This window comes from Lycium barbarum, chromosome 4 (assembly GCF_019175385.1).
Source record: "Lycium barbarum isolate Lr01 chromosome 4, ASM1917538v2, whole genome shotgun sequence".
NCBI lineage: Eukaryota > Viridiplantae > Streptophyta > Magnoliopsida > Solanales > Solanaceae > Lycium > Lycium barbarum.
Genome location: NC_083340.1, coordinates 35,002,414 through 35,026,820, shown reverse-complemented (window position 1 = coordinate 35,026,820; position 24,407 = coordinate 35,002,414). Strand labels below are relative to the sequence as shown.

Sequence of the window (24,407 nt, the reverse complement as noted above, 5' to 3'; positions counted from 1 at the left end):
CATATTTAATACGAATATTAGTGGTAGCAAATTGAAGGGTTGAATCTGGTTTGGACGGATTGAAAAATGAGTTAAACAAAAATGAGCCATATTTTATGCGGGTAAAATACGAATGTGACCCATTTTTAGCGATTGAAGTATCTGCTCTTGTGATTAGAATTAATCTGCAACATTGTCTCCTATTTCAAAAATAATACAGTTTTCAAATAGCTAAACTCATTGATAGACACCTGTGGTCGTTCGGTTCTTTCACTTGAACATCTTAACTAAGCCTTGTTTCATTTAGACACGTGAGGTAGGGTCCGACTGTGTCATTTAGACATTTTTCGCTGAATCAGCCAAAGTGTGCAATACACTCGCTGCTGACGTGGCAAATGACGAATAAAATAAAGACATGTGTCTTTTTTGATTAAAAAACACTATTTTAAAATATTTAATAACAAATTAAAAGTAATACTCTCAAAAAGAAAAAAGGAAAAACTTGATTTATACCCAATCAAAAAAGGACACATTATTAACCAAAAAAAAAAGGACACATTGAAAATTCTGAAAAGAATAGTTGTTCTTGGTGTTCTTCACCATGTTCTTGTTACAATCACGATTTTAATCCAAATTTTCAAGAGAAACTCTTCCAAATTTGTTATAACTTCAGGTAAAGATTCCTCACGAAGACCCAAAGACAATCCAACATTAATTTCTCAAAATTTTCATTAAATCAACTAACCCATTTTAAACCTTCAAGCTTTCTAAAGACTCCATTAATGGCAAGGTTTTTTAAAAAAAAATCTTTGGGGGAATTTTATCTTTCTTTTGTTTATTAAATAGATTTATCCAAAGAAAAATCATTTTTCTTGTCCCGTAAACGCTTAGGGAGAGAGAGAGTGGTGACGGTCTTGATTTTTTCCGGTGACCAAGATAGCAATGGTGGAAGGTTTGTTAAATGGAGAAGAAAGAGAAAAAGAATAAAGAAGAAGAAGGAAATAAAAAGAATTTAAAAAAAAAATTGTTTTTTGGGCTCTTCACGCACCAGTTTGGTGTGGAAATCACGCAAGTTGTCAAGTCAGCGAAAAATGTCTTAGTGACACAGCCGGGCTCTACCTCAAGTGTCTAAATAAAACAAGGTTTAGTTGAGGTATTCAAGTGAAAGAACCGGACGACCACAGATGTCTATCGATGGGTTTGGCCTTTTCAAATTCATATTCTTGATTTACCCTTCAGGCTCTTACGCATGTAGTACAAGTTAATAAGTTATTTCATCCTTACGGCAAGGTTTGAGCGTTTCACTCAAAAGCCAATCATTGAGCACAATAGGCTGTTGAAGGACTATTGCATTGGAACAAAGGAACATAAGGCCAAGAAGAGATGGTGGAGATTTAGAACTGTTAATCCTTTATGGGCTAATTTTCTAAAATTGAATTATTGTAAGCTTACGCATCCCGTGGACAGAAAATAGAGGGTAGGATTATTTCGTGGGTGGCAAAGTATTCTGGATATGGGTGCCGATGGTTTTCAAAAACCGACCGAACCGTACCGAACCAATTTTTAAGTTTTTTCATAAAACTGATGGTTTTCATATAAATTTATAACGGTACCGAATAATTAGGTTGGTTTTTTATTTTATAAAAATAAATCGGAAAAATATTGAACCATACCGAATAAATTTATATATATAAAATATATTCTATATATTAAATTTAAATATAATAAAATATTTTTAACTTTTCACCTTGAGTTCGGGATGATGAAAAACGACTACAAGCCGGCAACATAATTAACACCTAAAGTTACAACGCTGAAACCAATTATACTGCTCCTATTGAAATTAAATTAGTTCTAGAATCTCGAGTAGCAACAAGCTTGTAAGCAAGAAGGTATTCCAACAATTTTGGATAGAAAGCTACAAAATATTGATATCTTTCTTCTCGTATGATTTTAAATTTATCTTATTAATTACTTAATCTTAGTCGACTCCATTCTTGAGTCCCATCTTGGTTAATTTTTGCCCCCTCGTGCGATCTAACTTATACTTTTGTCTTTGCTTAACATTGTTTACACTATCGTAAAATAGTGGGATCACTCTTTATTCTTGTCATCTTTCATGTTTCTTGATTCATTACCCTTTAAATAGTAAAAATTGTCTAATTTTTTTTATTCTACAAAATCAAATAACCGAAAAATTGGTATGATATAAATTTTATAAAATAACCGCCCGAACCGTACCATTGACACCCTTAATTTTGGATGTTAAGGACAAAGTGGAGGAACAAATGACGTGGAAAGTAAATTCGGGTTCCTCGAGTTTGTGGTGGGATAACTGGACAGGTTGGGGGGCTTTGGCTATGGTAATCTCTCACAATGACATCAACAAGTTTCAACTTGCTAAAGATTTGATTGTTGATGGTTCTTGGAATATTGCTCATTTACAACTACCAGAATACCTTGCTAAAACTATTCTTAGCTTAGCTATTGGTGATCAAAATAAGCCTCACTTCCCAATATGGATGCCTACTACAAATGGAAAGTTTACTACATCTTCGGCATGGGGAATCAATAGGCAGTTGATGAGTCGTGAAATTACGCGATATTCGACGCTAATTCCTTAAGCTTTTGTGACTCCTTAAGCACTTTTGTTGTTACTTTTTGTGTTTTTATGTTGTTTTGTAGGAAAAGATGCCCGAAGAGCATAAAAGAGCAAAATGGATCAAAATGGACCAAAATGGAACAAAATAGAGCAAAACAAGCCAAGTAGCTGAAATGAGTGATCGGAAGATACCAAGTGAAAAGAAAGTCAATAGGTTTGGGATTGTGCGCTTGCTTGCTTTGGTCCAAATTCGTAAATATTAGTGTAGTTGTTTTCTTTGCTTGATTATTTTAAATCTCTATTGCATTCTTGAAATTGTATTTTGAATGAGGGAGTTATTTGGTTGAAGCTTCACATGCTTGTAGCCTAATTGTTGGTACCAACCAAAGTCATGCTTTTGTGCTTAAAATGGATCCTCATTGAGATTTTTGTTTTAGTTTGCTTGAGGACAAGCAAAGACTTTAAGTTGGGGGTGTTGATGAGTCGTGAAATTACGCGATATTCGACGCTAATTCCTTAAGCTTTTGTGACTCCTTAAGCACTTTTGTTGTTACTTTTTGTGTTTTTATGTTGTTTTGTAGGAAAAGATGCCCGAAGAGCATAAAAGAGCAAAATGGATCAAAATGGACCAAAATGGAACAAAATAGAGCAAAACATTTTCTATCTTTGGCAGTTTTTCATCAAGTTTGGAGACTAGTATTTACAACACACTTTGGGGTTGAAGATTTGAAGATTTGGTTGAGTATTTCTTAAGCCTTTAATTCATTTCTTCAATTCCTTGCTTTGTATTGTATATCTAAGTGTGTAGCTTTCTATTCCATAACTTGAATCTCGTTTATGTAAGTATTCTTGATTAAAGTTTGGTTTGAAACTCTTGTTGTGCTTATGTATTGAATGGTTCTTATTGCTATTGAAGTGGGTCTTTGTTGATTTAATTAATCTCGTTCTTGAATGTTTCCAAAGGGATTAGCTAACCCTAGGACTCACCCATTTACTTAGATTGAGCTTGGAAAAGGAAATCTAGGTTGGGAAAGATTAATTAACAAGAATTTGGGTCATTAAACTCATCTAATAACTTGAGCTCGGAAGAGGATAGTTACTTGAGGTTAGATTGATTGTGCCTAATATCACACTCTAAGGCTTGGAAAAGCTTAGAGTGAAATTCATTGATTTGGTTGGAAGACTTTCAATGAGATTTTAGATATCATTATCTATTGACACAAACCCGTTCTTAGTTGTAAAATCGTGAAATACATTGGATCGTTACTTGAGTGTAATTTCCTTTGTATCCAAACTTGTGGCCATTGATCATTTTACTCGCTTTCTAGGTTAGTTTACATTTCCGCATTAGTTATAATATTTCTCAAAAACCTAAATATTATCCATCGTTTGGCTTTAGCGTAGTTGGTGAAAGTTCCTTACTTTCTTAATCGCCTAGCATATTGTTCCCTGTGGGATCGACCCCGACTCATAGTTGGGTAAATATATTGCATACGACCGTGTACACTTTCTCTTTGAGGAGTGTATTTGGACGTTATCAGCAGTCTCAAGAACCAGATCAGTTCCTTTATAACATTTGGCACAAGTCTATTCCTTTCAAAATGTCTTTCTTGATCTAGAAAATGCTTAAGAACAAGAACAAGCTCCCTTTTGATAATAATATTAGCAGATATGGCATTGAAGTTGATACCAAATGTTGTTGTTGCACTGAAGCCAAAGATGAAACTATTCACCACACATTCCTTGATGGAGAATTGGCTAGAAAAATGTGGAACTACTTTGGAATTCCACTTGGAATTCCTTGGAAGCCAGGTACCATCAAGACTTTGATAATAAAGTGGTGGACCGTAAAGCCTAAGAATGCTCTATATAAAGATATGCTCAAAACAATTCCTATTATTATCTGGTGGAAAATATGGAAAGCTAGATGTGTTAATAGATATGATAAGACAAAAGTTTCAAAATCCAGGAGCATTTACCAGGCATTTCATCATATAAAATGGATAATCTCTAAGACAATGTCTACTACTCAATGGATTTGGAAGTGGCAAGATCTTAGCAAAAAAATTATAAACAGTTCTCACAAAATTGAATGCATTATAGTGAGATGGATCAAACCTCCTATGGGATGGACAAAGCTCAACACTGATGGCAGACATAGCAATAATGATTCTATTGGAGCAGGAGGTATTATCAGAGATAGTAATGGTCAGATCATTATGTCATATGCTAAAAACTTGGCAAAAGGAAGCAGTAACATTGGGGAAGCAAAAGCTATAATTTATGGTTTACAATGGTGTACCTCACAAAGTCTTCAAAATATTATTCTGGAAAGTGACTCCCTGATCATTATCAATATGGTGAAGGGTAAGAGCAAGATAGCCTGGCAACTTCAGGATTCCATTGATATTATTAAAGAGATGCTCGATGAGACAACCAACATTGTTATAGAGAAGCGAATCAAGTTGCGGATGCATTGGCCAAATGGAGCATAAAAGAAGATGAAGAACAATTCTATGATAGCAAGCATCTGCTTAATCAAGCTGCAGCGGCATACTCATTCGACAAAGAGAATACGGCCTCCATAAGGCATAAACAGAGGAGGAACATACTTGTATAAAGCTTCTTTTGTTGTAAATTGTTTTTTAGAGTTGAGAAGTTTACTCTCTGTTTTGCTGGCTACAGTAAGCAGATGGGCTTATGTAACTCTGCAAAGGTTTGCTTATTGCTTTAACCTCTGCCTTTTGTACATCTTTTGTTGATGAAATAAAAGGCCACGCCTCCTTAAGGCCTAAATTATCTAGAAAAAAAGCCATGTGTAAGGAACTTATATTTACTCGTACTTAACCCATATTTTTTAGGGTTAAATATGGGTTGAAGCCCAAATTTTATCCATTTAATATGACAATATCACTCATCTTACCTATTTAAATAGAACACGTTGAGCGGGTTAATAAAATATAAAATATGAGTTGCGACCACCAATTACTATAAACGATGGGTTGTGTGACAGATAATATGAATACCAATATTATTCATAGTGCTAGTTCACACTCTTGAAGCCATAGTTCTTTTGGTCTACTTCAAGACATTTTCTGCCCATACTATTTACAAATTGAAATTTGCTAAAATATTATCTCAACATCAATTCAATAATTTACAAATTTCTAAAGTGATATCATCAATTCAAAATACTATTTACAAATTGAAATGCACATAACTACGAATGTAAGTTTTTTAGATTTTTGCTCAAACTTATTTCATTCGGATGCAAAATTTACTTGCAGGATTTAAACATAAAAAAATGATAAACTTTCTAAAGTGATATCATCAATCTCTAAATCAAGACATTATTTTTGTTAATTAATTAGTATATGTGACAAAGTATATATTGTCAGTATCCAACTTACGAAGCATGTTGATGCATAAGTGATTAAAAGAGAAATTCAAAAGTCAAAAAGACAAAACTACAAAATATCTAAAAAAAAAAAAAAAAACTTTTTTGGAGAGAAATGGAAATTGTGGATATAACGAAGGGAACTGGTGAAGGAAGTAAGAGCCAGCACAAAACAAATGATGGGAAACCAGTGGCTCAGGTCTGACAACACCTGTATATCCAACTCCAAGTACACTATTTGTCTTGCATCCAAGACTCCCCCTTCAAACCTTCTGCCAAATGGGTTTTAGGCTGAACCTTAAATGGGGTTTCTCTTTCTCCTCCAACTCATCATCATCATGGCCTTCTTCACATTCTTGTGAGTAGTTGACTGCCCATTTTCCACTCTTCTTTTCTTTATTTTACTGTTCTGAGTACATCAATTTGTGCTAAAGGTTAGAGTTTTTTTTATTAATAAAAATTCTAGCTCATTTTGAGGCAAAATGCCCCTATAGAGGAGAGGAAATGTGCTGATTAATCAATCATTGTTGCTATCATTTGTTAAAACCTGGCTGTTTAGTGTTGAATTGCTTCATGTCTTGTTTCATAAATGTTAAGCATGATCAAGAACTGTGCATAATACGTGATTAGTTGCTTTATGGTTCCTCTGTGTTTTGGTCACACAATTTAGTTCAATGCCCATTTAGCCCTTTTCTTTTTTGCTTCCTTTGTGCACTGTTTTGAGTACATCAATTTATGCTAAAGATTGTATCTTTCTTTTTTAATAAAGATTCTAGCTTTATTAGAATCTTTTTTAATAAATATTCTGGATTGATCAATCATTGTTGTGAATTGTGATCATTTGTTAAAGCCTAGCTGTTTGGTGTTGAATTATTTGATTCAGAATTATTTGGCTTCAATTCCATGTCTTGTTTCATTAGGGGTATTTGTCTTCAATTCCATGTCTTGTTTCATTAGGGGTGTTGAATTATTTGATTCAGAATTATTTGTCTTCAATTTCGTGTCTTGTTTCATTAGGGGTAAGGTCTATGTACATCCTACCTTCCCCAGACCCCACTTGTGGGATTACATTGGGTTTGTTGTTGTTGTTTCATTATGTTAAGCATGATCAAGAACTGTATATAATATGTGATTAGTTGCTTTATTGTTCCTCGGTGTTTTGATCACACAATTGAGCTTACTAACAAGAATGTATGACTTGCATAGTTATCCTCTTCTAGTGAGTTGGATAAGATCTTACAGTATATGGAAACACTTCCCCTCTGCACACTCTCTCCTCATGTGGAGTGTGGGAGGTGGATCCAAGATTTTAAAATCGGTGGGTGTGACCATTACATCCACTAGTCTTTTGTGACAATTAGCACGAACATAGTATAAATATAGATATACACGTCGAGCTGAATGCTGTGGGTGCAACCAATCCACCTTTTCTCCATCCACTCAACACCAAAAGGACATAGGAGGGTTCTCGTTCTGATCTAGTGGAAGTTTAGACATGTTTGTCATTCTAAAAGAAGGAGATTGTTAACTTAAAAAGTAATACATGGAGGTGTTTTGTCATGTGTTTCTTATGCAAGTATTGCTAATACATGTTTGATATTCTTTGTCAAATTTGGTATAAGGATCACATAACTAATGAGGATGTAACTAATACAAATGCCAAAAATTGCGACTTGACACCAGATTATTAACGTGAAATTAATGTCAGAGATTATTTCTGACAATTTATGTAACTATCCTGCCCTCATTTCAGAGAGTGTTACCATACTCAAATTATACCCCAGTTCTGTTAGCGTGCTGATGCTTTATGATTCTTATCTGCTGCTTCAACAGTATTTTCCCGGCAAGCTGTTACGTGCAACCAATAAAAGTTTCTTGCCTTTACGGATTTACCTAATCGATCAACATGACTTATAATGAACGTCCACTCTTGTTTCTATTCTTTTTGCTCTGATTGAATGATGAATTCCATTGGGTGCTACTAGATAGGTGTCATTGTTATAGTGTAATATGTGATAACAAGACAATATTGATTAAATGAAACCAATTTTATAGTTAACTTGAGCGGATTTTTCACTGTTCCTATCCTGACATAATGCATATATCTTAACTTTGAGAGAATTCAGAAAAGAATATTTAAGACTTCACTAATGATTTATTGAGAAGTACTCCAGGTGCATCATATTACCTCACGCTTTGTTGTAGTTGGATATAATCCAAAACAACTTGCTCCCCCATTATTTTTCTGTAAACAAATTGATCTTCTTGTCCTTTTAACATCTCATGTTCACACCAAATACAATTGTCCTTGTCAACGTAAGTAACTTTTATGGTTCTGGGAACCAAGCCATCCTTTTATCCTAGTTCCTCGCTAACTATCAGAGATTTGACTGATAGTAAGATATGAAAACTTGAAATTTTTTTATGCTTAAAGTAATTTGGAATTTTGTTTCCGCTTTAAACAACAAGCTGCAGATACCGTCTTGAAGAAATGTTGCAATTCAGTTATATAACTTCACGAAATATTCCTTCAGTCTGGTCCGACATGCATCTGAACTAAACACACCTGAACATGTCATTTTAATTGTATTGTTTGTGATGGATCTAAGCCAAACCATTGTGTAATGGCTCCTTAATCAGAAACAGAGTTAGTTAGTGAAGGATACAATCACCCCAAAATAATTCACTCATAAATCTCAACACATCTCTCAATGTTCTTCTCACAACGAAAATAACTAGCAATGCCTATATTTATAATAGTACGAAACCTACTTTGACTAGAAACAAGAAAACCTGTTTCCATATGAATTTGAGTACAAAACCTATTTAGACAATAATTAAAGAAACTAAGAAATACCAAATCCTAAACAATTTAGGTTTCCTACTCCATCTTTGAATTAGTCTTCAGCAGTTAATCAAGTCATTTTTCATTTTTTCATTGACACGACTTTTCTGTTAATTACACTTCATCTGTATATACAGTCAAAGGAAGGGAGGCTTTATTCGATCCAGCTAGGTCTCTCAAGCCTTTTATCAACGGGGACTGTGAACCTTCACATAGTGATCCTTTCAGAGTACGGACTTGCTTATCTGATCCCCAGCTTTGGACTAGTGATACATCAGTAACTACAGAAATAAAGGTTTTTCCTTCTCTTGTTAGAAGTAAAGCCTGCCTTAAGGGCTATCTTTTTTGCCATTAGTCTGTTATCTAATTTGCATGTCATTACTTACATGTGCTCTCTCTCTCTCTTTCGTCAGATGCGAATCGGCAGAGGGTCCCCTAGCAATATATATGGAGATATTGGCAATCATAAGATTGGGATATTGCCTGACGAGGAGAAACCAACATATTTTAACTCAACCAAATCTCTTCATTTTAGTTTACTGATGAAAAATCTTGATCTGCTGGAAAACATGTTTGCTGATTCAGAGATGTCAAGATTAGAAAAAGATATTCTGGTGCAACTAGAAAAGCTTGGAGCTTTAGAATTCTTTCATACTTGTCTCTCAAGGACACATCATTCTTCTACTTTTCCTAAAGTGCTTGAGCCAAGGGAGCTTATTGAAGAAATTGAAAAAGACGACCTTGTTGGAAATGGGGATAAGGATGTCGTACGTTCTAGGAAAAAGCAAGAACGGAAGTCAAGAAGAAATAGAGCATCCAGAAATGCCAATGACATTATTACAGTGCAGACACATACCAAAAATATCCAGGAGGATTTGCAACAGCCGAAGTTTTATTCTGGGAAAAGAACACATGCTGCCTCTAGAAATAAAAGACAGAAAATTGCTAAGAATGAGGCAGAAATGTCAAGAGGTGTTAAGGTTGTCTCCAGTTTTTTATTAAGAGATATTGTATTACAGTTCTTAAACATTTGAAGCACGTATTAATTTGATTCTTTTCTATAAAACAGTTGGTGGCAGAATTAGAAAGAATCAGGTCAATCCTTGAAGAAGAAACTGGTCGAGTAGCTACTTTCAGTAGTTGGGCAGAAGCTGCTGGGATTGAACAGAAGGAGTTGCAGCAGCGCTTGCATTTTGGTTGGTATTGCAGGGATGAGCTTCTGAAAAGTACACGCTCCTTAGTCTTATATCTGGCAAGAAACTACCGGGGGCTTGGTGTGGCATTTGAAGACTTAATTCAGGTTAGTGAACCATGTCTTAGTGGAATGCCTTTATTAACTCTGTTATCCCACTTTAGGCATAGAGGTAGTAGCACAATTACACCCTAATGCTTGAAATCCAGTATTTTTTAAAATCATTTTCAGAGGTAGAACTTTAGGCATGGATGTGCAAAGTTACCATCTGAATCGCCTTTAAGGGTGTGTTTGGTATGAAGGAAATTGTTCTTCCTGGAAAATGTTTTCTGGGAAAACAAGTGGGTTCGTTACTTATGTTCTAGTGTTTGGTACATAAGCAAAAAAATAGCATCCCAAGAGCATTTATATGTAATCTAGCAAAACACTATGGAAGTGGGATGGGGTGGGGAGTGGGGGTTCATGGGCGGCCGGGGGGAGGGGGGGGATTGGGGCGTTGGGTGGGGAGGGAGGAGACAATGAACTTGAAAGTCACTCATGGAACTTGTTTTCCCTACTTTCATTATGGAAGTTATCTTCCTCATTTTTAAGGAACTTGTTTTCCTATGAAAATTAGAAAACATTTTCCGGAAAATGTTTTCCTCCATACCAAACACACCCTAAGAGCTCCAACATGTGTTGGAAATTCACTTTGCTCTTGTGATGCAACTCTATTGCATCATGTTGCTTGCACATAGTAAAGAATAAAAGCAAGAAATTCAATATTAAATCAGGATATGGAACTTTACAGAGATAATTGTTAATTATATTCAACTGCTAGCATATTTCAATAAAACCTAATTATATACCTACTTCTAGATATGAATATATGACTAACTAGTTAGACTGGGTTAAAGAGGAAAACTACTATATGCTGGACGCTATCTTTCCATTTCGGATGTCATATTAGCTGAAATATTTATTTTTTCCTTTCAATCATGTTGCTACAGGCTGGAAACATGGGTGTTCTACAAGGTGCTGTAAGATTTGACCACACTAGGGGATACAAATTCTCAACTTACGTTCAGTACTGGATAAGAAAATCATTGTCAAAATTGGTGGCACAGCATGCTAGAGGGGTTCGAATTCCCGTATGTAATTTTCTCCCTGGGATATTTTACTCATCTTCTTTCAGTTTCATCTAGGTATAACAAAACTTTATATATCCCTCTTTCTTTTTCAATGTATGCATGCAGTTCACTATATGCAAAGTAATAAATCAAATACATAAAGCTCGAAAAACTCTCAGTAGGAGCCATGGAAAATTTCCGGATGATAATGAAATTGCCAAGTTCACGGGTCTATCCACAGCTAGGATTGCAATGGCTAGTAAATGCCTGAGAGTTGTTGGTTCAATTGATCAGAAAGTTGGACATTGCATCAGTGCAAAAGTTTTGGTAAAAAACCGTAATCCTCTCTCTTCCTTTTTTTTTATATTTTTTCCTTTTATATGGTTGTGCTTATCTTCGTTGATTTCGGAGCTTGAAACTCCATACTAGTTTGGAATTGAGGCATAGTCTTTTTGTTATTGTAAGCTAAGACTTGATTTCAGACTATATCGGTTGGAACTCTAATCAAGGAAATACCTTTCTAGCTTGAGTTATGATCTCTTTGAGAAATACACCCGTATATATTTCAAAAGTATGACGTAGTGATATGAAAGCTTGGAGAACGTGAATAACCCCGTTTCTTCTCGCATCATATCTTTGTTTGGGGAAAGTAGAAATGTACCTTAAGCACTCGATAAAATATTCTCTCTAACAACTAGGCTTTCCCTGCTACCATTTTAATTTTGGACATCACTTTTTTCTGAAAAAGTATCTTAATACAATTGACTCATTGCTTGGCAGGAACTCACAGCAGATAAAACAATTACAAGCCCAGAGGAAACTGTCATGAGGGAAGACATAATAGACAACATGTATGCTCTTTTGGAAAGCTTAGATCCAAAAGAGCAGCAAGTAATATATTTTAGGTTTGGTCTTGAAACTCATCAACGCAAGTCACTCGAGGAGATTGGGCGGCTTTATGGAGTTAGTAAAGAGTGGATTAGGAGAATAGAACGAAGAGCTCTCACAAAATTGAGAAGCGCGGATTGTTTCCAACATTTAACTCATTACTCTATGTAGTTCTAGACATTGCATAAACATTTGTGTTTACCAGCTCGTAAACTTGATCTCCAAGTAATTTTTTTTTTTGCATACTTCTTTTGTATAGACTAGTCATATACCATTGAAACAGTGTATTGTTTTGCATCTTGTAAAGTTTAAAGACGTGTGATGAATAAAATTACTCCTAGTATGAATTTGATCCATAAATTAGATACTCATGATGACATTCCACTGTCTGATATGTAACAAGTTAGACATTTACATCATAGCAACCAAACTTGGCAGAAAACAAAAAGGTAAGCAGAGCAATTGTGAACAAATGTGATTTTTTTTATTTTACAGTGTGGCATCAACTCAGTAACAAATGTGAAATTCGTTTGCATTATGTTACATGTTTTTTGTGCCATAAATGCCAATCTGGCCAACAACCTGAACCTGGTTTTAGATGGTAACTAGTGGACAAACAAGTCAGTAAATTTGAGTCATAGACATTTACAGTGACTCAATAAACTCCCACCAGCCTTTTCTATGCATTCAACTCAGAGATGATTTCTACATATAAAATATCAAATGGTTTTGTACCTCAACTGGACAATCAGCAATTTGTACACTAGTGATATCACTTAATGGCACCGAATCTGATGTCAACGTACATGTAATCCTGATTTTACTCACTTTACAATATAATAATGGCTCTTTGTATAGAATTCTTTTTTGCGTTCTTCTAAATTCATCCATCCATTTGATAGAATGATTGCTTCTAGATATTGTTCCAGATGAAATCAAGGAGAAGGAGACAATCTTGGATTACTCACTATTCATGCTGTTCCTCTATCCAAAACCATGCTGTTTCCATCAAATTTAAACAAAGAAAAAAGAGTTGATTGTCAAAATTATAAATTATCACTTTTCCGCGAGTTTCACATCCCGACTATCAAGTTGTTCGCTTTTTTTACATGAACTATCACCATCTGTTTATTAAAACACACCTAGTTGAGTAGACAGTGATAATTCAAGTAGGAAAGAGAACAACTCGTAATTGGTCTAGTCAATTTCGAGGTATTTTTTAATACATATATGGTGATAGGCTAGGTAGAAAGTGGGAAAAACTTATAGTTGGGGTATGAAACTCGTAAAAAAGTGATAGTTCAAGTGTTCTTTCCATCATTATCTCAAAAAAATCATGATTTGACGAGCAACTATATATTATCTTCCAGTTATATTATTGATGTTTTAAAGTTTTACATTCCTTAAAATAGTATTTATAGGCTTAATCATAAGAGTATTTATTTAGTATAATATTTATCTCTTTCTGAATTATCTTACTTCATTAATTGAAGTGGTAGAAGCGAATTTTAAACAAAATGCTTTTATTTTCTTAAACCACTAAGTATTTTAAAAAAAAAAATAGTTTGTCAAAGTGACTAATATTTGAGATGGAGAAAGTATTATTTATAATATTCAGTACTTAAGTTTTATAAATCTGCCTACTGATGAACCGCTAACCAAACTTGATCAAAATGCTAAAATTAATGTTATAAGACTACAAAAAAGAAAAATCATTTAAGAAAAAGGATCTATACCTTTTTTTAAAAAAAAAATTATGAAGATCAAAGACAAAAAGTTTGATTAGAAATTGTCATATTTGTTTGATATTAGCCAAAAAGACCGAGAAAGATATAATTATTGTATTTCCACAATATATGCATTTGATACTACGAAAATTGACAATGTTTTAGAAAAATTAGAAGCTTGCTCCCCTCTCCTTCTCTAAACTTTGTTATCTCCCTAAGTCTTATTCATATCTAATAATATTCCATTAAAAAACCTTCCAGATTTCCACTTATTTCTTTCATCTTCTTTCTCTTTTAAAGATGAATGAGCTATATAGCACAATTTACTTTATTTTATCTTGAGCCATTTCCCTAAAGAGTGGTGGCCTAGATATGGAAACTCTTATCTTTTAGAGTTAATAGCTTTGATCCCTTAGTTAATTAATAAATTTTTATTTTGGTCTTTGTGATGTCTAAAACCTTCAATTACTTGAAATCAGTGTTTTAAAATGCGTTTTCGGGGCGAGTCTTGGGGCGGGGCGTATCAAAAATGTCCCGGGGTTATGATTCGAGGCGAAAGTCTCAAAAGGCGTACGCCCAGCAATTCGAGGCGTACGTCTAGGCGTTTGGGGCGAGTTTGTTTTGTTGGGGCGTAAGCCCAGAAAACTTACTTCAAATTAAAACAAAATTTGTTAAATAAGTCCTCAATATAATGCCCAAATTCTCAAAAGTCAACTAGTAATTACTCAAATATTTTAAAAAGAAACCGAAACATTAAATTTAAAAGTCACAACCTTTTTTTATTGCTAGAATGCCTAATATATGTTCTTTTCCAATTATTTATCTTGTCTTCTACTATCTCAAAAAAGTAACGAGCAGTCACTTGTGCTTGTAAGTAGTGTATAATAGATTGTTCTTATTAATTTTTTTGTGGGGATGGAGCATGTATTTATAGTTTTCTTCAAATTTTTACGCTATTTTACCTATTTAAAAGTATTTATTATAATTATATCCTTTTATGAAATACTAAAAATTAAAGTCCCACGAGGCTTACGCCTCGCTGAGGCAGACGTAAAATGCCTCGCCTTACGCTCCCGCCTTTTAAAACACTGCTTGAAATGTGCACTTTTGATTTATTTGTTTGTGAATAATCACAAATTTCTTGAAACATTAACCATTCCATCATTTAATTATACATATATTATGATAAATTTGTATTGTTACTACATATTTGAGGGTAATATACTTTATAAAAATAGTCTAAATATAATACATTTCCCTGCATCCAAAAGATTTTGATTAACGAAAGGTTAAACGTGTTGAGTCATATATTGCAAGAATCAAAATCAAAATTTATCCATAATTGAGGGGCCAAAAATACTATTATCCCCAGTCTTATTTCTCTTTTGAAAATTTCATGGATAGAGATTCATAAAACTAGTAAGTCGTAATCACAATTAATCTCGATGTACCATTTGGTACTTTGGTTTTTGTAAGGTTGTCAAAAAAGGTCCATACGATGATCACTTCACAGGGTATCTTGAAAGGAAAGTTAATGGAGTTGAGCTGTAACTTGTCTTGGCTAAAGTTTGATCACTTTAAACAAGGACTTAAGTTTCATCCACTAAAAATGAGAGGCTCTAAATGAAATTTCTAAAAGATAAGACTAACTCCTATGTGTTTAATTAAAAATGCCAAATCTTCATCTTTCTAATAGTAATAATAGATAGGGGTGAAATTGTAAAATTTGAGCCTGTCAATTCAAATTTACCAATACCTAGTCCATCTTGTTGGATGAAGTATACACTTCAAATTCAATTTTTCTTATCGATTCTAAACTTACATGAGAATTTATTTGTGATTATGACACCAATAGCCAAAAAATCATCAACTCATCGATGTTAAAAAAGTAAAATAAGAATCAGGATTATCGATTACTTGATTTTGTTACATGATAAGGGGTATGATTGATAAAGAATAAAAGAAAGTGAGAAGGATATTTGGATATATAAAATTAAATAAAAGATAAACTTTTTTTTTATTTCTCATTTGGTGTCTAGAATCTACTTTTGGGCTGCTATTTGCGTCGCGTAAGACCCTTTGAGGGAAACGCTCCCTACTAAAAAATTTCTTTTATTTTCATAACTCAAACTCAAAACTTTTAGTTAAAATGGAAGAATTCTATCCATTCACCACAACATTTAAAGGATAAAATGTACAAGTTATAATGAAATCCTAATCATGTTAATTACAACCAGATTACAAGGGATTATAATCAAATCATATCAGATTATAATCAAATTCTATCAATCACTTGAGAATAGGCAAGTATTCATAATTTCAAATACAACTTTGTGATGTTTCAAATAATTTCTTTCTCAATTTGCAGCAAATATAGAATTTCAATTCGCAAATTTTATTAAACCAATCTATAACGTCATATCATATTAGAAAAAACATTATGCAAAAACTATTGAAGAGAATTCATAACTCAACTTTTATTTGCTTAAGGTGTAACAACCCCAAAAATCAAAATAACCAAAACAAACGACAAAATTAAAGTCGATTGAAAACTCAAGTTGAAAATAGTTTACCTTTATTGCAACATCAATTTTGGATTATCCGGACAAACTATCAATCTTTTGTCATTTTCCATCAATTATGTTATCTTTAAATTGCTATAGTCCATTTCTTCTTCCAATCTCATATCAATGCTACATTGTCCTTTATTCGAACCGCTAAAATGACAATTTGGCTTTAACATAAAGAAATTTAGAATGGAAACCAGTCCATTCCAAAACGTCCTTTTCTACGCACACTTATTTAATTCATGAAAATAATTCATGCATCATAGTCGACATTATCTTTTGGCTAAAAACTTTGACATTTGAAAAAACAGCATAATTGTTCTTGAAACAAGGACAGTTAATTGAAGAATGAGGACATGTGTAAAAGAGTATCACCATCACACGTTGAAAATTTGAATTGAATTAATTTAAAGTGAAAGAGGAATTGAAGTTCTTATGTTTTTGTGACATTTGTGAAAATTAGAAATGCAGAAAACACTATCTTGATATACTGTTGGAACAAAGAAATGGACACAAATTCGTGGAGTTTTGTCATTGATTAGGAGATTGAAAAATGTTTATTGCTCAATTATTCATTTCAATTGTAGTAATAAGTATTCGATAAAGAAAAGAAATCATGGCTAAGAGGCTGCAGGAGAAAGGTACTGACAAGATGGATATGTCAATTGTCAATTAATATAGGGATTTTTACATCGTACAGTCTCCACTTAATAACATCCAGTAAATGTATATTTTATTTTATATAATTAATGTATATATTTTTTTATATATATTGGTTAGCGAATGTAATTATTTTTGCCAAACGGAAAAGCCAATAATATGAGGCGGGAATATTTTGATCCCATCGTTGTATAAAACGGGCTTCATTTTGAATTAAGGGTGTATTTGGTATGGAGGAAAATATCTTTCGGAGAAAAAGTTTTAATGAAAAATAAAATAAATGTTCTTTAACATATTTTTGGTGTTCGGTAAGTAAGAAGAAAATCTTATTCCAAGAGCATTAATAGATAATATAGGCAAAGCTATGAGGTGGTTGGTGGTCGAGGCGAGGGGTTGGGGTGGGCATGAGGTGGCTTGAGGGAGGGTTGGGGAATGAGGAGGAGACAATCGTGGAATAACATTTATGGAATTTGTTTTTCTTATTTCTACTAGAAAAGTTATTTTCTTGATTTTTAAAGACTTATTTTCCTAAAAAAGTTATTTTTGTAAACACATATTAACCAATCAAACATGAAAAAATTTAAAACTACTTTTCAAAAAAAAAAAAAATCTTCATACCAAACACATCTTTAGAGTTAGAAAATTTAACGTTAGGAGTATTAAAAAAATGGAACCAAATGATTAGATCAAACCAAATTGATAATAGATTTTTAATTTTGATAATTTGATGTGGGGTTTGTTTTGATCAATATTGACAGCAGAAACAGAGAAAGTAGTATAGCAAATGAAAAACACTTTTTTTTTTATTATTAAGAGGATATTTATATGTTATACGGAAAAGGGTCAAAAATATCCTTAGAGGTCGTTTGGTTGGGGAACAAGTTATCATAGGATTAATTATCCCTGGATTGTTATCCCACTCTCTACAAGGATAAAAATAACACTACAATCTCGGAGTAGCTAATCATGGGATTATTATACCACGATTTTATCCCAACCAGGCGTGGAATAAACTCATCTCAAATTTAATCTTGAGATCAATTATTCCTTATCCTTCGTACCAACCAAGCCCTTAGTGCATTAGAAATTGTTCAAAAATTCCTCCGTCATCTACTAGATCAAATCCTTCCCCAAATTGGATAAAAAGTGCACCTAGCGTATTAGAAATGGCTAAAAAATATTCTTTCACCTATTAGATCAAATTTGTCTCTAACGTTATTTTCATGTATAAAATTGTCCTCCATTGACGGCACAATTATATGATATTTAATTAAAAATTAATTAAACACATGACTTTTATTTATTATTCCACATAAAATTTTGACCCTACCCAAAAAAATCCGACCCGCTCATGACCTAACCGAACACAAAATTCGTTATAAATTAACACAATTAAGCAATAAGATCATATTTTCACCTCACATTTTCAATTAATTTTTGTGTTCAAGGGTACTTGTTATATATTACTACTTTCCAAGAGTCAAAAGTAGTACAATTTGATCTCAATTTTCTTAAATATGGGGAACGAAATGTTTCCAACTCAGTTCATAATGATGATGTTAAGAACAGCTTGTCTGCAGTAAATAATCCAATGGATATCCGCTAACTCTTTTTAAATATCTACGGATAAATAAATCTCTTCCAACCGTGAATTATATACCAACCGTGAATTATATACCAAGTCAATTCCTCAAATGGTCATTGAACTTGTAAAAAAGTCTCACTAAAGTAACTTTTCAGTTTTATTAGACAATAAGGTCATCAAACTATGCTCATATTTCCAAAAAAGTAAAACAATCAATTTTTGGACATAAGACCCCTTAACCCATTTTTAAATTATAAAACTCATTTGAATATTTCTATTTTATTTTCAAAATGTGAAAAATATTAATTCGAACAAAATTTTTAAAATATTGCAAAATTGTGTCTAAAGTTGACAGTAAAAAGATACAGTTGAATGGTAGTAGAAGTGTAGAACTAAGCATGCACGGTGCTTAACTATAGATTTTATAACTGATTGTAAATAATTTTCTTTGATATATAAAATTTTCAATTATCAAAAAAAGGATTACTATTTTTATTTTGTTGGAGATGAACTTGTAATAATTTGATTTCGTTTAAGTTTTATAAATAAATGGATTACAATTAACATAAACATCTTATATTTATAGAAAGCATATATACAGCTAATTGTAAAAATATTTTCATTTTTATAAAGTAGTATGCAACACGATTTTTTCCCTGAGAAAAATTATCCAAATATTTATATGCATCATGCATTTATATAACATCTCATGTGTTTCAATTATATCCAAGCACTTCCATTATGTAAAATGTTTAACTTCCAGCTTTGAGCAATAGAAAAATGTCAAAATAATTTAAAAGAAGTTGATATAACAAAGAAAACCTTATAGCATACTTAAAGTTTGAATGGTTATATTATTTGTTATTCTTATAGCTTGAAATAATACGTTGAATATTCCTATTTTATTATAAAACATGAAAAATATTAATTTGAACAAGAATTTTGGAGTATCGAAAAATTCTGCCTACGTAATGAATTTTTATAATTTAAAAATGGGTTAAGGAGTCTTAACCCATTTTTAAATTATAAAACCATGAGATGAAACAAACGTTTGGACGTGCATTTCATCTTATGGTTTCAAATCATGGTTTGAAACCCCAAATCATCAAAAAACGCATGATTTGGGGTTTCAAACCATGGTTTCAAAAATTTTAAACATAAAATTTGACCCATAAGTTTATATTTTGTAAAAACAGACCCATAAATTGGTAGATATTTTTAACAATTACTCCCACCAACCATTTATCAACCTCATTAACTTCCACCAATCATTTATCAACCTCATTAACTTCCACCAACCTTTATTTATGTCTACTAACCTCATTACTACTCATGTTAAACTTTCGTTTTTATTGAACTAAAGTTTGATCAATTGATGTTGTACTTTTTAGAAAAGCCTTCTAGTAGCGTATTAATTTTGTTATGAATTATGATTTGCTCATTTAGTAAGATTGTATAAGAATTAGGAATGCTTTGATAGCTTTCACAACTTGTGGGGTTTTTATGTTTATAAGAAAAGATACAACTTAAGATATCCAAATTGCATGTTCAATCATGATTTGAAACAATGGTTTCAAACCATGTCCAAACGGCTCCATAGTTTGATGACCTTATTGTCAAAAATAAATAAATTAAAAGTTACTTTTGTGAAACTTTTCTACAACTTCAATGACAATTCGAGGAATTTACTCATTATATACATATAGCTGCTCAAGTTTACTCTGGGAAATTAAAGTGAGGGATAATATGTAAAAGGTACTACTAAATTTAAGCAAGCCAATCGGGTTTTCCAAGGAGAGCAATTGATTTATGGCTTAATTGCATTAATTCAAGGGAAAATAACACTCGGGCATTTTGGGTAAAATATTACCCGAAATGGCCATAGTTTTTTTCCTTACATTTTTAAGCCTTCATCTCATTTAAAAAAAAAAAGTTATTACCCAAGATAGCCAACCCCCCCCCCCCCCCCTTCCCTCCATATCAAACTCCAAGATGCTATTTTTTCCTTCCAAATCTCTTTCTAATGTTGGTGTTTTTTTAAGGGTAAAGTGTATATAAAACACATACACCATGTTACACTTTTAACACTGTATAAACATTGTATAACACTGCATAACACTGTAGAAGTGTGTATAAACACCTCTTATACGTTATTATACATTTTTATACAAGGTTTATACATTGTCTACAATAGGTGTATAAAGTTGTATATTGTTGTATAAAGTTGTACATTGTTGTATAATGTTGTATATACAAGCTGCGACCATAATTTGTTGGGTCATAGGTTTGTAATTTAAAAATATGGCTACACAAATGTAATTTTGTGTGCTAAATTGTACGTTACTGAAATTTACCCTTAATTTAAAATGGATTATGTTGGGTTAGATTATGAATGGGTTCGATCCTCTTCGGTTTGGTCGAGTTTATATGGACTAATAAATAAAAGTCATGTATTTAATTAAATTTCATGTAATTGTGCCGATTGGATCAAATGATAAAAATGTCGTGGAGAAAAAGATGGCTTTTCCGGATGAAATGAAAATTGAATTCATGTCATAGGAGAAAGATTTCTCATTCTTTAGCCGAAAAAATATGTGGCCATGAAAAAGGAATTAAGTGGAACAGAATTGATTGGATGGTAGAGTCGTAAGGCACTTATTTTTCTTCCATATTTTAGACCCGATTATGAGTTATTAAATGGTAAGATGGATAAAAATTCCCAAATGAAGGCATGTTCCTAAAGGGCCCAATGAATTCCTAATTGGAATTAGGGTTTTTTTTTTTAATTGATTATTTTATATCCTTGAATGATCCTTAATGGAGACTAATTTTAAGCCTAAAAATTACATTTGGGGCATATTTGATCCAATAGGCGGAAGGAGGGCATTTTTGAGTCATTTCTAATACGTTAAGGGCATTGTTGATCCAATAGATGGAAGGAGCGACAAATTTGATCCAATAGGTAAAGGGATGACATTTTTATACCATTTCTAATAAGTTAAGAGCTTTTTTTTTTTTTTTTTTTTTTTTTGTCTTTTTTCGGCATATTATATTTATTAATACTACGCAATTACAAGCATAGGTGCTAGTACTTGTTCACTTCTCGTGGTATGCTAACCTGTTACAAACATGCACATATACTAACTTAGTAGTAGTCAGCTTCTAATTTATCCAACTAATAATGCGGAGTCGTCAAGCGATTAAACTCCCTTTCACGGGCTTTGAAAATGGAAGTGAGGATGAAGAGAATCATGCAGCCGTCACGTGCTCAATTTCATCCACATCAAATTTTCTTTCTCGATCATCTTCAAGGTTGGTTAGATGTATGTGCTTGTACTAGAGATGATGGTAAAATTCATTTAGATACGTGGTCTGAAGATGCACCACTGTATCTTCGGTCAGATATGCTCTTCAACTTCAAGCAGCAATTGCAGAGGGTTGTAAAACTTTGGAGTATCGACAAGATCAGGGAGTTTACTGTTGCAGAATTAACGAAAATAGTTTGGAAAACAATCTATAGGCAGGGGAAAGGAGGGTGTTGGTGGAAGCTTTGTGATAGAGAGTGTTGTGACCGTATGTGGATGATTGGAAAAATACTAAGGCGAACGCACATGTGATATGGTAGGGATGTGCAAAACTAGTTTAATCGATAAATCGAACCCAAAAAAATGCTATTGATTTATCGATATCGGGTTATTAAATTAACAATTTCTTATTAGACTACCAGCTCGATTGCCAATTTGTAAATTTTAGGTAATGATTAAACCGATAACCCAATAAAATCATATTGAAACTATTTTTTTTATCCTAAATTATATAAACATATATTCTATATTAGGCGTATCAGAGAAAGTCGTGGCACATTAATATAAATAAATATTCTACAAAGAATCAACTAATAAATGTGAAGACACTCGTAACCATGGGACTGCCGACTGCGTATATATTCTTGGGGAGTTAAAAGTATTACTATAATGTATAATGCACGGTAAATGAAAATGTTTAATGAATGAAGAGTGTATATATGGGAAAATACATAAAAAAAAAAAATTCAACGTATACTCGAATTAATTATGATGCACTCAACCTTTGTTGGCGACCTATTACCCCCTGACATTATTTTTTCTGTATTTTTGTATCATTTTTTGGCTGACGTGGCACCAAAAAAAAAATTGATGCCCAGTTGCACGGTGAAGAGTGTTGCACACTCTCCGCCACATTGGTGCCACATCACGGCCACTTTTCCTTTCTTTTTTTCATTTGATTTTTCTTTTATTAATTATATTTACACTAATTAACCTCTAATTAACCATTAAACCATTAATTTTGTCTTCTTCATCACTAAACCCTTCTTCTTCTTCTTCATTTCAAGAAATCCATCAACCCATTTTCTTCCTCCATTAACACACACACACATTGAACCCATTTTTTTCCTCCATTAACAACACACATTCAACTCATTTTCTTCCTCCATTAACATACACACATTCAACCCATTTTCTTTATCCATTAACACATACATTCAATTTAATCATCAATCATAAAGAGCTTATTTTCAAGAAACATTCAACCCATTTTCTTCCTCCATTAACACACACATTCAATTTCATCATAAACCCCCCTTCTTCTTCTTCATTTCAGCCCCCCCCCCCCAAAAAAAAAAAAAAAAAAAACTCGAGATTGTACAATTTCTTCATTTTTTTGCTGTTGTTTCCCCCCTCCTCCCCACCAACCCGCTCCTCTTGCCCCACCCATTTGAAGAAATTGCCGTTGATACCCATTTGAAGAAAAAACTGTGCAATTTCTTCCTTTCTGGGCTATTTTCAATCATGGACTGGAATTTAACAACAATGGAAATTGTTGTTTGTTAAATTTCATGGAAATTGTCCAACCCGCTCCTCTTGCCATTTGTTAAATTTCATGGAAATTCATGGGGAATGAAATTTAACAACAATGTAGAAATTGCACGAACTGCCAATGATTTCACGAACTGGGCTATGTTCAATCAATACGGCGGTGTGGCGGCGGCGATGGGGGTGGTTGAGGAGAAAGAAGAAGAAAGAGAAAAAGGAGAAAGAAAGAGAAAAGTAAATTGCAATTAGTAGATTTAACAAGTGGCAGTGACGTGGAACCAATGTGGTGGAGAGTGTGCAACACTCTCCACTGTACAATTGGGCATCAATATTTTTTGGTGCCACGTCAGCTAAAAAATGGTACAAAAATACAGAAAAAATAAGGCCGGCGGTAATAGGTCGCCCGCAAAGGTTGAGTGCGTCATAATTAATCCGAGTATACGTTGGGGTTTTTTTTTTATGTATTTTCCCGTGTATATATAGAATACCTAGTCTTATTATTCCCTTTCCTTTCAAATACTCTTCATCCGTGGTATCGTCTATATAAAACATTATTGCATTATTACTGAACTAAGCAGAATGAAAGTATAATTTACTCATTTTATATATTGTTGTCGCTTTTTATGTGGAATTTCACCATTTACAACCCATGTGTATGTAAATTGCTTCTTTTTTATTGAGAAGATAACTGAATTAGTGGTCAATGGAAGAATCTTAGAATTACTTAACATTCATTTCGTATAGTTCGGTCACTGATTTTATCATTGTCAAAAAACTCATACACTTTCGCTACTGATATATTTGTTGATTTTTTATGTCAAAATGCGTATATTTTTCTAAATTACTATCGAATATGTAAATTAAAAAATGCCTTTAATTTCTTAAAATATTTCGAGCCAATAGAGCCCTTTCCATAATTTGGATTTTTTTCCCTTTAACTCATTTTTTTTTTTTTGTGTGATTTAACAAAAAAAAATTATATTTATTGACACGAGTTATACAC

The 24,407-nt window shown here is 32.9% G+C and overlaps 2 protein-coding genes across 2 annotated transcripts; both read left to right on the top strand.

The window, feature by feature from the left end:
• The first annotated feature begins 2,267 nt into the window (after positions 1-2,267).
• LOC132637406 (uncharacterized) lies at positions 2,268-5,076 on the top strand. Its single transcript, XM_060354494.1, has 2 exons — positions 2,268-2,537; positions 4,201-5,076. The coding sequence occupies exons 1-2, from the start codon at positions 2,268-2,270 to the stop codon at positions 5,074-5,076; spliced, it is 1,146 nt and encodes a 381-aa protein (XP_060210477.1).
• A 1,031-nt stretch (positions 5,077-6,107) lies between these two features.
• LOC132635856 (RNA polymerase sigma factor sigC-like) lies at positions 6,108-12,401 on the top strand. Its single transcript, XM_060352437.1, has 7 exons — positions 6,108-6,336; positions 8,961-9,118; positions 9,237-9,803; positions 9,893-10,123; positions 11,005-11,145; positions 11,251-11,451; positions 11,905-12,401. Exons 1-7 carry the CDS (start codon positions 6,258-6,260, stop codon positions 12,181-12,183), a joined length of 1,656 nt encoding a protein of 551 aa, XP_060208420.1. The 5' UTR covers positions 6,108-6,257; the 3' UTR covers positions 12,184-12,401.
• Positions 12,402-24,407: the final 12,006 nt, after the last annotated feature.

Coding starts and splice junctions, on each gene's coding strand:
- LOC132637406 (XM_060354494.1), top strand. CDS start 2,268: ATGACGTGGAAAGTAAATTCGGGTTCCTCGAGTTTGTGGTGGGATAAC. Junction 2,538..4,200: donor GAAAGTTTACTACATCTTCG/GCATGGGGAATC, acceptor TTCTTGATCTAG/AAAATGCTTAAGAACAAGAA.
- LOC132635856 (XM_060352437.1), top strand. CDS start 6,258: ATGGGTTTTAGGCTGAACCTTAAATGGGGTTTCTCTTTCTCCTCCAAC. Junction 10,124..11,004: donor CATTTGAAGACTTAATTCAG/GTTAGTGAACCA, acceptor ATGTTGCTACAG/GCTGGAAACATGGGTGTTCT. Junction 11,452..11,904: donor GCATCAGTGCAAAAGTTTTG/GTAAAAAACCGT, acceptor ATTGCTTGGCAG/GAACTCACAGCAGATAAAAC.